This window comes from Triturus cristatus, chromosome 12 (assembly GCF_964204655.1).
Source record: "Triturus cristatus chromosome 12, aTriCri1.1, whole genome shotgun sequence".
Taxonomy (NCBI): Eukaryota; Metazoa; Chordata; class Amphibia; order Caudata; family Salamandridae; genus Triturus; species Triturus cristatus.
This window is the reverse complement of record NC_140595.1, coordinates 231,527,639-231,541,402: the sequence shown is the minus strand read 5'-3', so window position 1 is coordinate 231,541,402 and position 13,764 is coordinate 231,527,639. Positions and strand designations below refer to the sequence as shown.

Genomic DNA, 13,764 nt, shown 5'->3' with positions numbered 1-13,764 from the left:
CCCCCGAGTAGGTGATTCACCGCTGTCGGAGATGCTCCGTGACGGGGCGGAACTGCTGTCTCCTTCGGAGGGTGCTCAGGGCCGGGTCCTGGTAAAGGACAGGACTGTGGCCATGGAAGGAGATAGGATGGAGGGCTCGGGCCCTGGTGAGGATAGATTCCTTTTTTTTAAAGTCCTGCACACATACCAGGATGTCCGCTGGTGGGGCATTGGGGCCTTGGGGCGGCCCACCCTATGAGCCCTGTCCAAGACGACGACCGCGTCCAGTTCGCCCCCCAGAATGTGCCGGAAGAGGGCCGTGACAAAGGCAAACAGGTCTCTGGTGTCCTCGGTCAGTTTGACACCTCGGATCCGGATGTTGTGTCTTCGAGACCGGTTCTCGAGGTCCTCCAGGTGTGTTTGGATATCCATGTTCTGAACCCGCAATCGGAGGATTTCTTGTTGGAGCATAGCTGTGTCATTTACTGCCGTATCACTTTTCTCCTCAAGGGAGGCAACCTGTTCCCCTACTCCATCCACATCCCTACGCAGATCCTTGAGCTCGGCAGCAAATTCAGTTTTTACTGAGTGTAGGTCTTCGCGTAAGGTAAGAAACAGGGACTCCATGAAGGCCTTCGTGATGGGCTCCTCCCCGGTGCTCGGAGGGGGTCCAGAGGGCACTGCGTCAGGCGGCACGCCAGCCATGGAAGCGGGGGACTGGGGGCGACCGAAGATGTCTTTCGACGGCTTCACCCTGGAGGGTCTAATCTTGGACATATTCACCCTCCTCCGTCAGTCCCCCCCGGTTGCGAGACCAGAAAGGGCAAAGCTCCTTCGGAAACCGGTGCCCCTGGCCCAAGGCCTCGGTAGCAGGACCAACCCCAACCGGGTCCAGCGTGCGCAGTCTGTCAAATTCAGGCTGCAGCCGGAGCCCCAAGTGCCGAACCAGCACCCCCAGGCACCACAGAGAGGGAATCCCCACCGCCACTGCCAAAGGGGCCGCACCGCACCGCCGCGCGACCTCTGCGGCCGATCTTCTAGGCCTCAAATCCCACCGGGGCGCTGACAACCACTGTCCGGAGGAGCACTGGGGCTCAATTCACCACACCCTCTCACAGCTGTGGCCCATGGCATCCACTCGGGGAAGCATTACCCAGATTCCGCTCCATCCCACTCCTGAGGGGGCATCCGGGGGGAGCCGGGCGTTCAATGGGGGGGGGGGGGCACCCCACGCCAAGGGCAGCCCCGCGCCGGTCGCGTACCCTCTCAGTCTCTGTCCCCAGCTCCGAGCCTGACCACGCTCCTGTACCTGTGCACCGTGGCCGCCGCTCTCCTGGACCTCGATCCATGCCGCCTCTGCCGCCTCTGCCGCCGCCACCATGCTGCAGGGCCGTCAGTATCACCACTCGGGTCCCGTCACCGCCTCCTAGGCCTCATGGGTCGTGCTGGAATGTCGCGGCACCCGGCGGCTCCTATGTCCTCAGAGCCGCCATCCCTGCATCGCCGAGGTTGTCCCCTCCAAGGGGCCGCCCCGTTCAGCCCCTCGCCGCTACTGCCACAGCACCCCAGGGCCGCTACCTCCAGGACGTCAGTCTCGTCGAGCCCGCCCAGGCCCCGCCGGCCGTATGGGGGTCCCCGCTACTCGCTCCGTGAGTGCCGTTGGCTGAGAGGACTGCTCCCAGAGCGCGTGTCATCCAACTTCTGGAGAGGCATCTGCGTTTAGTTCATATTACTGCGGCCCTTCGGGAGCTCCGAGGCCGGCCTCTATGTAGCCCGTCCGGGCCCACCGCGATGTCGAGGCCTCTCCGTGTCGGGGAGGTCGGCGCAAGCTCCGCTCGGGACCGCCGCTCCTCTCGCCCTCGTCACCTCTGCTATCACTAGGAGCCCACCGCTGGATCGGGACCCCCCAGGCAAGGAACCCAGGTCCCGACAGGCTAGAAGCGCCCCACACGGGCCGCGCTGTGCTGTTCCGGGCGAGCGGCAGGCAGGAGCCGGCAAAAACACGTCCTACTGCTCCGCCATCTTGGCCACGCCCCCAACAGTGGTTATTTTTAAACCTCTGAATGTGGGGTGATCTATACTATCGCACTTCAGAAGGCATTTTGCAAAATGTGTTATTTCCAACACAGTGGTTTACATTTGGTAGCAAAAAATGAAGAGCAATCTAATTTGTGCTTAAAAAATATATATATTCTGAGTTCCCACGCCTCCCGAGAAAAACAGTACCCCACTTAAGTGAAGTGAACACCCCAAAAATTGACCTGGATACAAAATAAATCACCTAGCAGTATCAACACAGTATTACAATGTGAGTTAGTTGCAGAATTTAGGTCCTTGCTCAGTCCCTTCCCACAATACCCTATCAAACCCAGACATTTCTGAAAACTAGAAACCAAGTGAAGTCCAGGGCAAGACTTCTGTGAATCCCATGAAATCTTCTTACCCATAAGTCCTTGTAAACCTCAAACCCTGGTAGAAAACACGCATTATATCGGACTGCTGTGAGGGAAAGTTTCACAAACTGTAGGAATCCACAAAATTCTTACACCCAATATTTCCACATTTCTCATGATGAAGACGGCACCCCACTTACATGGCTGGGCCAAGCACCTGTGAAACAAAATACCCGAAAATATGACATGGAGACATCAAACAATCGGAGAGAAAAATGACCCGGTTTGGAAACGTGGGTATCTGCAGAATTTGGGCATGGAATCTACTGCTACCCAGAGAAACCTCCCAAACCCAGACTTTTCTGAAAAACAGAAACCTAGGAGTGTCCAGGGCCATGTGACTTGTGAAGATCCCACAACATGTTCTTACTAAGAAGGCCTTGCAGAACTCAAACTTCCACTTAAAACGCACATTTTCCTCACATTTCTACAAGATAAAGTTACAGAAATTATGGGGGATCTACAAATTTCCTACTACCTAGCATTCCCATACTTGCACCAGTAAAAACGGTGCCCAAATTGTGTGGGTGGACCCAGCACCCGCAGAAAGGATCCACAATGCAACCTTGACAGATCACATTTTTTCACTCACAACTGACCCTTTTTAGGTCGAGCCTGGACAGCGCATGCGCAGCTCTGCGAGCCATGCTGTATTGGAGTATGTACTTGAACCCCGCCCATTCTCCACCCATATTTGTCATTGGCTTGTCATCGTCTTTTGTAAATGCTGTCTTCTGATTCCTTTTTAGGCTCATTAGTACCGCCTTGTCTTCATTTGTAACCTCCCATGAGGACTAGCCCTTTTACTTCAGTTGTTACATGGTACATCTCCTTTAGTCTGTAAGCAATATTTTCTTTAATGAGTTTCTCTTACTGCAGGAGGGTCTCTCGTGCGCAGCTGTGACCACTGGTTTGTTTATTTAACTTGTAGCAAACAGGGAGCTCTTCAGGTGCCATGGGAGAGCATTTGGAACTCAATAGGTCTCGCATTTGCGAGAGTTTAAGCTATTGGTATTGTAAATGACAATGCCTTTAATTTATGTTTTCAAAACCAAAACATAAATAAAACGCATTGTCATTTACAATGCCAATAGCTCAAACTCACGTAAATGCGAAACCTATGGCATTGCAGATGCTTGTGTATATTGAAACTGTTAAATATCCCCTAATCTATTAACGTCTTCTAGATCTGACTCTTTGACCTCACACGTCACGTCTAGGATATTCTTTTATCTGCAGACTGTATTCTGGCCTCCAAGCTGGACTGACAGCGAATGGGCCACTTTGTAACTAACAGCCGGCGTAAAAGGCTCGCGGTCAGCGTGAAATCAACCCCCTGTTTATTTGCAGAGGCGCCTGAAGGAAGGGTGTTCCGCATTCCACAACAGCATTGTTTTATAATCAGTACCCTGGTGTACTGATCACAGATGGCCAGAAAGGGTTTCAGTGCAAGCCCTAAATTAACCTCCCAAACTTGCACGTATGCAGTGTGCAGCGATGTCAGGGCTTGGGAAGCGCTTTTAAATGTGACCGGCCTTTTTGTCCACCAGAATAGGTCTGTCTTTCTGGCGTGGGGTTCTCCAACATACATGTCATCATTTTAAAACTAGGAAAACTGAGATTTTGGGGGGAAAAACTAGAACGTCATTCTCCCCATTAACATACATTAAAGAAAAGGACATTTTAGGTGGGAAACAGCACAAGTAAAGTTATTGGCATAAAATCGAGATCCTACCGGCTGAATCCGGTCTGGTACACGTCCCGTTTCCAGCTCACATGTCAAGCACTCTGGTTGGCCAGGAAGTGAAGGAGGTTTAGGTATTTGTCAGGGCTAATGAGATGTAGTTACACGCCTGCAGGTGTACTATTCCACACACTGTCTACTGTTCACAAATTGCGCTGGATCCCATATATTTCTGTATATTGAGCAGTTTTACCTCTTGCCTCACAGGCGCATGTCACCATTACTGCAAGGTCGAAGGTAAGATAAGGTTATCGTTTTGTTATATTTTTGGGGTGTTTTTTCTCTTCATTCTATCTACTTTTCTCAATTGGCTTCCTAATCTAATTGTACACTTTGTTCTTGACCACTGGAATTATGTGATTTTGTAGTTGCAGCGTTTTCCATACAATTATGGATTAGCCACATCTGCCAAACAATTCATCATTAAATAAAAAAAAAAATGTTTTTAGCTCAAACATATCAAAAGTTACTAAACATGTGGCTACAATTCTTGCCACAATGTGGAAGACTCTTAGCAAATGTTATCTGGTTACCTTTATGTTGCTTATTACTGAATTTGGGTGTTGAACTGGCACTAATGAGGTGAAACGTTTGCCCAGACGTGTTCAGATTACAAAATAATAATACTATTGCATAATGTGCGGCATAATGCCCCATAATTTGCCTTTTTTTGTGGCATAATTTAGTCAACCCTGCCTCATAATGTGGCCCTCCATTGCTGCATAATTCCAGGGGCCCTGATTATATATGTATCTGCTTACATGAACCTCACCTGCCTATATACACTATGACATGAACTGTCTGCCGTCTCAAAACCTATGGGTGTACAGTGTATTGCTAGTGTTGCCAGGTGAAGACACTAAGATTACTAAAACATAAGCCCAGCATTCACATTGACCAGTTCATAGAGCACTAAAATAGCTCTGTGGATTAATGTTGCAGTCTTCAGCTTGCAACATCTGGTCACAGGTTTGAGTCCGAAGTGATCGGTGAGAAGAGGGTTGGAAAGGCAGAAGGGAGCATAGCCTTGCACACTTTTCAAAGCAGCATTGCACGGGTCACTATGTCACAGGAGGCACCTTTAGCTAGTTTTGCAGACAATATCAGGTTGCATGCTGGGATTTGCAGCCAATACTTGTAATTGAAAAAAAAAATAACGGCAATTGCAAGACTGAAAACGAATGCAGAGTGATATTGGCTAAAGAGCCACGGATGACCTTAAGGTAACATATTTGACAGGGGGCTATTGCACATATATGGAAAAGTAAAATATGTTTGAGTTATTTTAATGCTACATCTGTTTTTAGTTCTGGTGTTGACCAAGGCCTTTTGATTTTGCTAAAATTATACATTTACTATTTTTATAAGGGCTTTCAACCAGCTATCTTCACTCGTTGGCCTGTTATTTTGTCATTCACATATTATTGCGCACACTACTGTATACAACATGAATCAATGTGGGTCAGCCTGTTTTAACCATTGGGTAAACTCACAGCTGAGAGTAATGTGAATAAATGCCAGGGTCTACTATAGCACTGTGTTCTTTTTAAGACACCAAAATATTTTTGAGGGCCCAGGTGCTTCTCCAACAATAACGTTTTGTAAAATCTTGATAAAATAAAACAAGCACTGACAAAGCCAAAAGGCTGCCTGACAACCCCCAACCCATTGGCTTAGCCAATGATTCTATATAGTTCTTACTGGTTTGGTGTAACACAGTTTAAAGTGATTACTTGTTTGTTATTATTTCTAAGCAGTAGAATAAAATGGCTTGCTAGGAATTGTAAGTTGTGAAATTGAGCATTTCAAGCCCCTGCTTGCAGAGCCACCCTTTTAGTACCCTTTTTAAAGCTCACTCACTTGCGGCACAAGGAACACTGTCTTGAGGGTGAGGAGCGCAAAGGACAGCAGTGAAGCAGCTCAAAGAGAGTACACCAACTATCTCAGGACCAAGTTAGGGACCGCTGCAGCATGACGAAACACAACGTCTAGCACACAACAGTTTGTATTGTTTGCTGTATGTTGGTTATCGTCACAGCATATCACTTAACTCTACAACAGTCTTGAACAGGTGATTTGTTCTTAATTTTTTGGTACTACTTCAGAAACTTCCTGTTCTTTTTTCTCATTTCTTTGGCCCAGCTTGAAGAATGTTCAATTCCCTCCATAATAGAAATAGCTTCTTCCGAGTTGGGGATTAATCGCCAAGAGTTTGACATTATTAGTACAATGTGCTAGTTGGTCCCTTATTTACAAGTCTGATCAATCCTGAAATGTGCATGTTCTTGCCATGTTTCTCAAACAAGCGAAGTAATTACATAATCGCTCAAATGAGCCCTGATGACTTGCAAAAATGTATGCCTTTCTAATACCACATTTATTTGTGTCCTATACGTGACTCCAGCATTTTAGACAGGTCTCTTAGTTTACTTTGTACATTTCTTATGTTATTTTCCTCTAAACTTTCATAGATGTTTCTGCCTTCTACTCCTACGTTACATAGCACAGTACACATTGCTTCCTGGATGTGAGAACTATTTTTCTCCTATACCTACTAATTGGGAATCAAGTTTCTTCCACCGTACCCAAGGTTCCCCAGTATCTGATAAACAATGAGGTAGCGGTGCTATACTTGCTAATACCATGGTGTTACAAAATCAATACCAAAACAATAAGCTAAAACAAAAGTGTAAAACTATTAATTGAAACAAACAGCCAATATAAAAAAACTAAAACAGACCAAGATTCCTCTGCTGTCATTCCACTTCATGTGCAATATTCATTTCTGGTGCTTGTTCTGGAGCAGAATTAGAAAATCATGAGTGGTCTTCAAGACAGACTATGTTGTGTTCCCCCACAGGTAAATTAGAATCTACATGGGCAGGGTACTACTTAATATTTCTTTTTGGTGGTTTCAGGAATTGTATAACCTGTGGTATTTCTTACAAAATAACACGCAATTTACCAAAGTCCAACAGTGTGCATTACATCTGTTAGAGGTGTTGTGGTACAGCGGAATTGTTGGTACCGATGCATTATGGAGCAACTTGACGCTTGACATAACATATTACAATACGTATGCAAAGCACCATTGGGAACAACTGCCGAGATCAGACTGAGCAGACCTCTAGAGTCAAAAACTCGGTTTTTGAATTAAGGTGGCTGTCACTGCCTGCCTGGGTGGGTGGCATTTTAAACAGAAGTAAAAAGGTGCAAGTAAGGGGGGAAAAACACAACCAAGCTAACTTCAAGTTGATGGATTTCTTTCACAACAGTGACGGCAGTGGCTCCTTGGTTGTGGAATGGTGGCCTTGGGGTTGATGTCGCTAAATGGGACTTGTCCCATGCACGAGTCACTTGTCACCAGCAAATGCATTGTGTGTTTCTCCAGTTAGTCACAAAATGTTCCACAGATGAAAGAGGAACATTTGTTTAAAGTACAGGAAGGCAACATCAAAATTATCTCAACAACCAGCCCTTCCTCAGCAAATGTATGTCCATACATGCTAGTCCACATTGAATGTTCCCTACTCCAGGACATATAAACAATCCCAATAGAATGTGAAAGTGCATGGGAATAAGCTGCACAGAGAACATAATAGGAACATGGAAGTAGTTCTCCATGCTCCCTGAAGTTAACCAAGTTAAGAAAGGATGATTTATGTAAGAAGATGCCAAAATACACAAGTAAAGTTTTCCCAGAGTTGTACATTTACAGAGGATTCAAATCACAATCAGTGTAGTATTTTTCCATCAAGTCTATGCAAACTGTATCCTCCTAGCAGCGTCAAACCAAATAGCGAACTGTGATATTGTCAACAGTGGTGTCGCCGTCAGGTTTGCATTGAGAGATTTATGGACAACCAGTCTTTATTGGAATGGTGGTTGGCGATGGCACGGTTGTCTCTGACTGAGGCAGCTGCTAAAGACCTGTAAATGGTTCCCTGCAGTCAGATGGACTGAACTCTGGTGTGTCCATCGCTGGATGTTCCATTAGTGTGGTCAAAGGCAGCTTTGGTGAAATTTCGTTTTTACAATGCACATCAAGGCAGGATATTGATGGCCTAGTTGGCTTCCTGTCAGATTTCTTTGATGCTGTGAATAATGGTTACCTGTGCTAAGACAGGGTCATTCCTTTCTTAATAAAGAAACCCATTTTCCAGCTCTTGCATATACTAAATCACCAGCTTCATGAGGATTGGTAAAAAAAGTAGGTATTGAAGGTTGTACGGTGACCCATCCAGTTTAGAAACATAAGCCGGAACTAGCGGTAAACAAAGCTTTGGCCGCAATCTTGTCTCAGAATCTAAAACAAGCTTATAAATGTTCCAAGTTAAGCATCTTTTACAGACTGCTGGAGAAGATGGACTTAGCTGCATTCTGGTCAGACAGGGTGCTGGCCTGCATAGAGCAGACGATGTTAATTCCAGTTGGAGGAAGAAGGCCAGGGGTACAGTTTTAAGAAAAGGTAGCGCTTTCTCTCTGGTAACCAATTTAAGCAGGGGAGAGGCTGGATCAATCACCCGTCGGATCCCTTCTCTAGAAACTAGAAGGGACTCCGGCAACCTTTTCAGGTAAATTAAGCTCTTGCCATTACCTCAGCAGACGCACTCATAGCCATCGCCACGGAGGCAGTGCGAGTTTCGCCGGTAGGGCCCACAATAGCAGGGATAATCCTGTTTGCCCGGGGGTACGTGGCCAGCCTGTGGAGAAGTGCACCATTCTTATCCCCCCAGCCGTATACTCGAGGCACGGAGGAGCGCCATAGAGTTTTCGCCGCCTCTATGGAGTGCATGCGAATCTCCTCCACCAGAAAGGCCAGCCGCCGTGCCCGCCCAGCATCACTCAATGCCTTCTGGTCACGCTCAAGCTCCAAGGCCTGCGCTTCACACTCCGTAAGCTGCTGGAGGTGTCTCCGGTGCTGGTGCTGTACAAGCCCCTTGGCCGCTCCCCTTATAGTCGCCTTACCAGCCTCCCAGAGAACGGCCGCGGAAGAAACAGAGCCCGTGTTGTGGCGATAGTAGCTAGAGATCTCGTCTCCTACCGACTTCCTAAAGTCCTTATCCTGTAGGAACCAAGCATTCAGCCGCCACACCGGGCGGGCGGAGAAGGGAGGCGGGCCGAGGGCCAGAAGCAGCGGAGAGTGGTCCGAGAGGCCCCTGGGAAGAATGCGGGCATCCTGAACCCCCGCGCATTCGGTAGACGGAACAAAGATTAAATCAATTTGAGCGTGCGAGTGGTGCGCCGCCAAGGTATGGGGGTATTGGCGGGCCTGCGGGTGCCAGACCCTCCACACATCACATAGGCCCTGGGCCTCAGCCCAGTCCGACAGCTGCTTCGCGCGGGCAGCTCTGGTGAGGGAGATCGGGCCCGTCGCATCCATGCTAGGCGTGTAGACAGCATTAAAATCCCCCCCCAGAACGAGCGCCCCCGCCGGGAGTGTTGGAAGTAAGGCTGCAGTGTAGGAGAGGACGGTTTGCAACAGGGACGGCGCCGCATACAAGGATATAAAGGGGAGTGGCCGCCCCTCGAGAGTACCATATACGGCAACAGCCATACCTTGGAAGTCGAAATGCACCTGGGGTAGAACAAAGGGAAAGGTCCGCCTGAACAGGATAGCCACTCCCCGGGAACCCCTAGCAAAGCCTGAGTGCCACACCCTATCGTACCTGTAACAGGCAGGGAAGGGACAGTTATTACCAAGAAGATGGGTCTCCTGCAGGAGGAGGACATCAATCTCCATACACTGCACGTACTTAAGAACCGCCATGTGTTTGAAACGGTCCAAAAGGCCGTTGACATTCCACGACAGAATACGCATGGCAGCCCTAGGAACGGTAGTGTCAGCCATAACCCCAAGCAGGGGCACCCGGTGCGCGTGGAAAGGGGGCATCCTCAGAGCGCGCACCCAGCAGGGAAACCAGGGGGGACGCAGGCGCAGGGCCTCCCCAAGGGGAGAGAAACCGGGAAAGCAGGCCAGCGGGCAGGTCAGGAACGCAACGATTCCATTGGACAACAACCTTGAGGAGGATATCACCAGTCAACTTAATCCTCTCTAGAAGAAGGAAACAACCCCAAAACAACCCCAACCCCCCCACCCTATACTTCGAAAACGGAAGCATCTGTCGCCCTAACTCTAAAGAACAACTACCCAGCTAAAACGCTCGGGCTTGAGCGCATAGTGGACCCCTCCACAAATCGGATCATGACTAAATCCCCTGCCCTGGCCGAGAGCTATCCCTAAAGTGGGGCACGGAAGTCCAAACGCTGGCACTGGCCGCCTGGTAGATCACTCCCAAGCCTCCCAACAAACCTCCCCCAACAAGAGAGAGTCAGATAACTGGACAGCGGGAGAGGTCCGAGGTGTCCATTTGCGCAGCAGGCGGAACCGCAGAGCCCAGCCGCAGCGGGGATCCGGCCCGGCTTCCAGCAGCTGCGGGACCAGCAGGGGCGCCCGAAGAGGCTGGCGAAGCACCAGAGGCCCGACACGGCCGTCCATGAAGCGCGTGGCCACCACCTCTCCCTCCGCGCGCCCCCGGGGCACCGTGCGCCACCGTCGACGGGTTCTTGACGGTCTGGACACTGCCTGTCCCCAGCGGCTCCTCGACGGTGAGCCCTGTCCGGATCGATGCAGAGGATGCTCCTCCGTCAGCCAAGTCCAAGCTGCTCGAGGCGTATCAAAAAATATGGCGTTGTGCTGAAAGATGACCCGGAGACGGGCCGAGAACTGAAGTTGGTATTGGAGGCCCAGAGCCCGCATCTTCTGCTTCAGCTCCTGGACCTCCCGAGTGTAATCCGGGAAGATCATGATATTAGGATTCTGGTATGTGAGAGTTTCAGCACGCCGGGCCTCGCGGAGAATCGCGTCCCTGTCTCTGAAGTTAAGGATTTTTAGAATGAAGGGGTGGGGGGGGGGGGGGGGTGCTCCTGGAGGCCTAGGAGCCAAGGAGCGGTGGGCCCTCTCCACCACAAACCAGGCCGACAGGCTGCCCGCAGGCATCCAGGATTGAAACCAGCGCTCCAAAAAGTCATCCGCCCGGCCCGACTCGGCCCCCTCCGGAAATGCCACCAGGCGGAGGTTGCCGTGCCGCGCCCAGTTTTCTGCATCCTCGGCCCGGCGATGCAGTTCCTTAGAGTGGGTAGTGAGCTCCCGTACTTGGTCCTGCAGCTGGCAGATATCATCCTCAGCGGTCGAGATTCTCGATTCGGCCTCAGAGATGCGGGTGGTGGCATTGCGCAAGTCTTGCCGGAGGAAGGCAACATCCACCTTGACCTCCCCGACCATACCCTCCAGGGAAGAGCGAGAAACGTTGATGGCCTGCAAGATGGCGGACAGATCTGTAGCAGGGGCTGATGCCACCCCCCCCGGTCGGGCCAGTCCCCCTCTCCGAGGTCGTAAATTGTTGAATGGTTTGGGTGGCCGCAGGCGTAGGTCTAGAGGCCCTGTCCTTGCCCATGGTGACCCCACTGCCGCCTGTGGGGGACAGCCGTACCCATCGATGGGTCCTGCAATAGATCTCAGTGATCCCACTAGGACCCACCAGGACCGGGGAATTGGGCGGCAGGAGGGAGGACGTGCAGTCGGGGCTTCCACTCTCCCGGGCAGCCCGTCGGCCCAGGGTGGTACGCCGCCACCCGCCCCCGGTCCGTGTCGCTGTCCGTAGTGGGGGCTCAGTGCCCACTCACACCCCACGGGGGTCCAAGCGCTGCAGGGCGTCCCCGGGAGCGCGGGTGGAGGGGGGAACTGGAATCAACCCTCCTGACCGCCGGCCCGCGGCCCGATAAGCGGAGAGAACCTCACGCCACTCAGCGCCCCTCCATGGGCCAGGACCCGCACTCCCAGAAGGGCGACTCCAGCGGAGAGGGGGGGATGGGGGGGGGGGCGAAGGAGCGCCTTTCCTCCATATCCCCCTCACAGCTCCAATGGCCCCGCCGCCTACCCCTGCCGCACAGCACTCACCGGCAACCTCCTGGCGTCAAGCCGCCCCGGGACCAGCTCCACGTCCTCACCGCAGGCAGGTTAGCTCTCGCCTCGTGGGGAGGGGGGGGGGGGGGGGGGGGGAAGAGCCCCCCGCGACCCCGGCAGCCGAGCGCCTCCTCCTCGCCTCCGAAGGCCCAGACACCTCGTGGGCGCCGCGGGCTCTAGTGGCTGCCTTCCCCGGTCTCTGCTCCAGGCTCGCCGCGCCCAGGGCCCGCTACAATGTCGACCAGCGGCGCCCGGGGAGGGCCGGATCTCACCAAACTGCGGCCGAAGGATGCGGGTCTGCTCCGTGCCCCAATGCGCCCGCTAAAGATCGGCCAGGGCAGCTCAGGACGGAGCCAGCAGAAAGAAACGGGGCCGGACGCCCGGAGCCGCACCGCTAAGCAGCCATGATGGTCAGGCGCCCCCTAGCGCTCTCCCAATTACATAATGATTTAGTAGTCAAACAGTTAGGACCATTTGCAGAGATCAGTCTTTCTATGCCCCCTTTCCTCTCTCTCTCTCCATAAGGAACTCTTTACTACTCCTGTCTGTAGGAGTAGTTGTAACACCTCTGATTTAAAAAGAAATGCATTTATCTTGTGGGTGCTACATTTCTTAGGCGTGTGATGTCTTCAATTAGAAGTGTCCCACAGTGTCTCACTCTCAGTTCTGGTCCAGAATCTTTCTTGAGGCTTCCAAGGAGTGCAGACTTAAGGCATTTAAGTCTTCACCATAGGTTATTCAATATACATATGTTCAACACTCATATGTGAAGCTCAATAAAAGCAAAAACAAGTACTTGTTGACCACATCAGTACAGTAGTCTATGGTTCACCATAACATGATAAAATGCAGTTACTTACATAAAACATGGATTTAAGTCTACTAGAGTCTTCAATATCAGATTTTCCAAGTGATCTCATACTAATGGACAATATTTGCTCACAATCAGGACTCTCCTGTGTCTTAAAAAGCAACTGCCAGAAAGCTCTCGGGCAGTCTGGGCTTAACAGAGGCATTCTGGACACTGCTACGTTATGTGTACTTGTGAAGCGCACTATCACCAGCGAGCTATCCTGTGTAAATTTCCAACATCAAGTGCTTTATGAATACTTAGCAAACTTACCCAGTGAGTTCAGGACTCCATGTATCTCCATCATTACATGTCTGAAGAGCTCCTTCTGCCATTCCTCCAAAAGTGCCCACTCGTCTTCAGAGAAACAGGCTGCAACATCCTTGAATGTAATAGAGACCTGGAGAAAAAAAATGGAGGTTCAGATTTATTACTGATGCCATCTCCAAGGCAAATGAGATAAGGTATAATGAAGGGATAACATGTAGAAATATAGATCTACTTATTTCAATCATAAATCATGCATCTCTCTTGAATGCTCGGATAACTGTGCCAATTCATATAGAGACCAAAATATAGGTTTCTCTACAAGTGAGCGAGTATCCGATTAAGAATCAGTGGTAATGGAAGGCCACACCATCAAATGATTCAAATCTAGCAGAGAAGGAAAAGTTACTTACCTTCGGTAACGATATATCTATAAGAAACATTAGTTAGATACCTTACCTTAGAATATCCCGAGGCGTCAGGCTGGATCCAGAAAGATTTGTCA

At 50.4% G+C, this 13,764-nt stretch overlaps 1 protein-coding gene across 2 annotated transcripts in view; it reads right to left on the bottom strand.

The window, feature by feature from the left end:
* Positions 1-13,764, bottom strand: part of LOC146775771 (uncharacterized) — a 264,277-nt gene that overhangs the window by 172,991 nt on the left and 77,522 nt on the right. For both annotated transcript variants that reach the window (XM_085638630.1, XM_085638631.1), the window contains exon 3: positions 13,266-13,392. In XM_085638630.1, the coding sequence (XP_085494756.1) occupies positions 13,266-13,392 (127 nt within the window). The remainder of the gene's footprint in view (positions 1-13,265; positions 13,393-13,764) is intronic.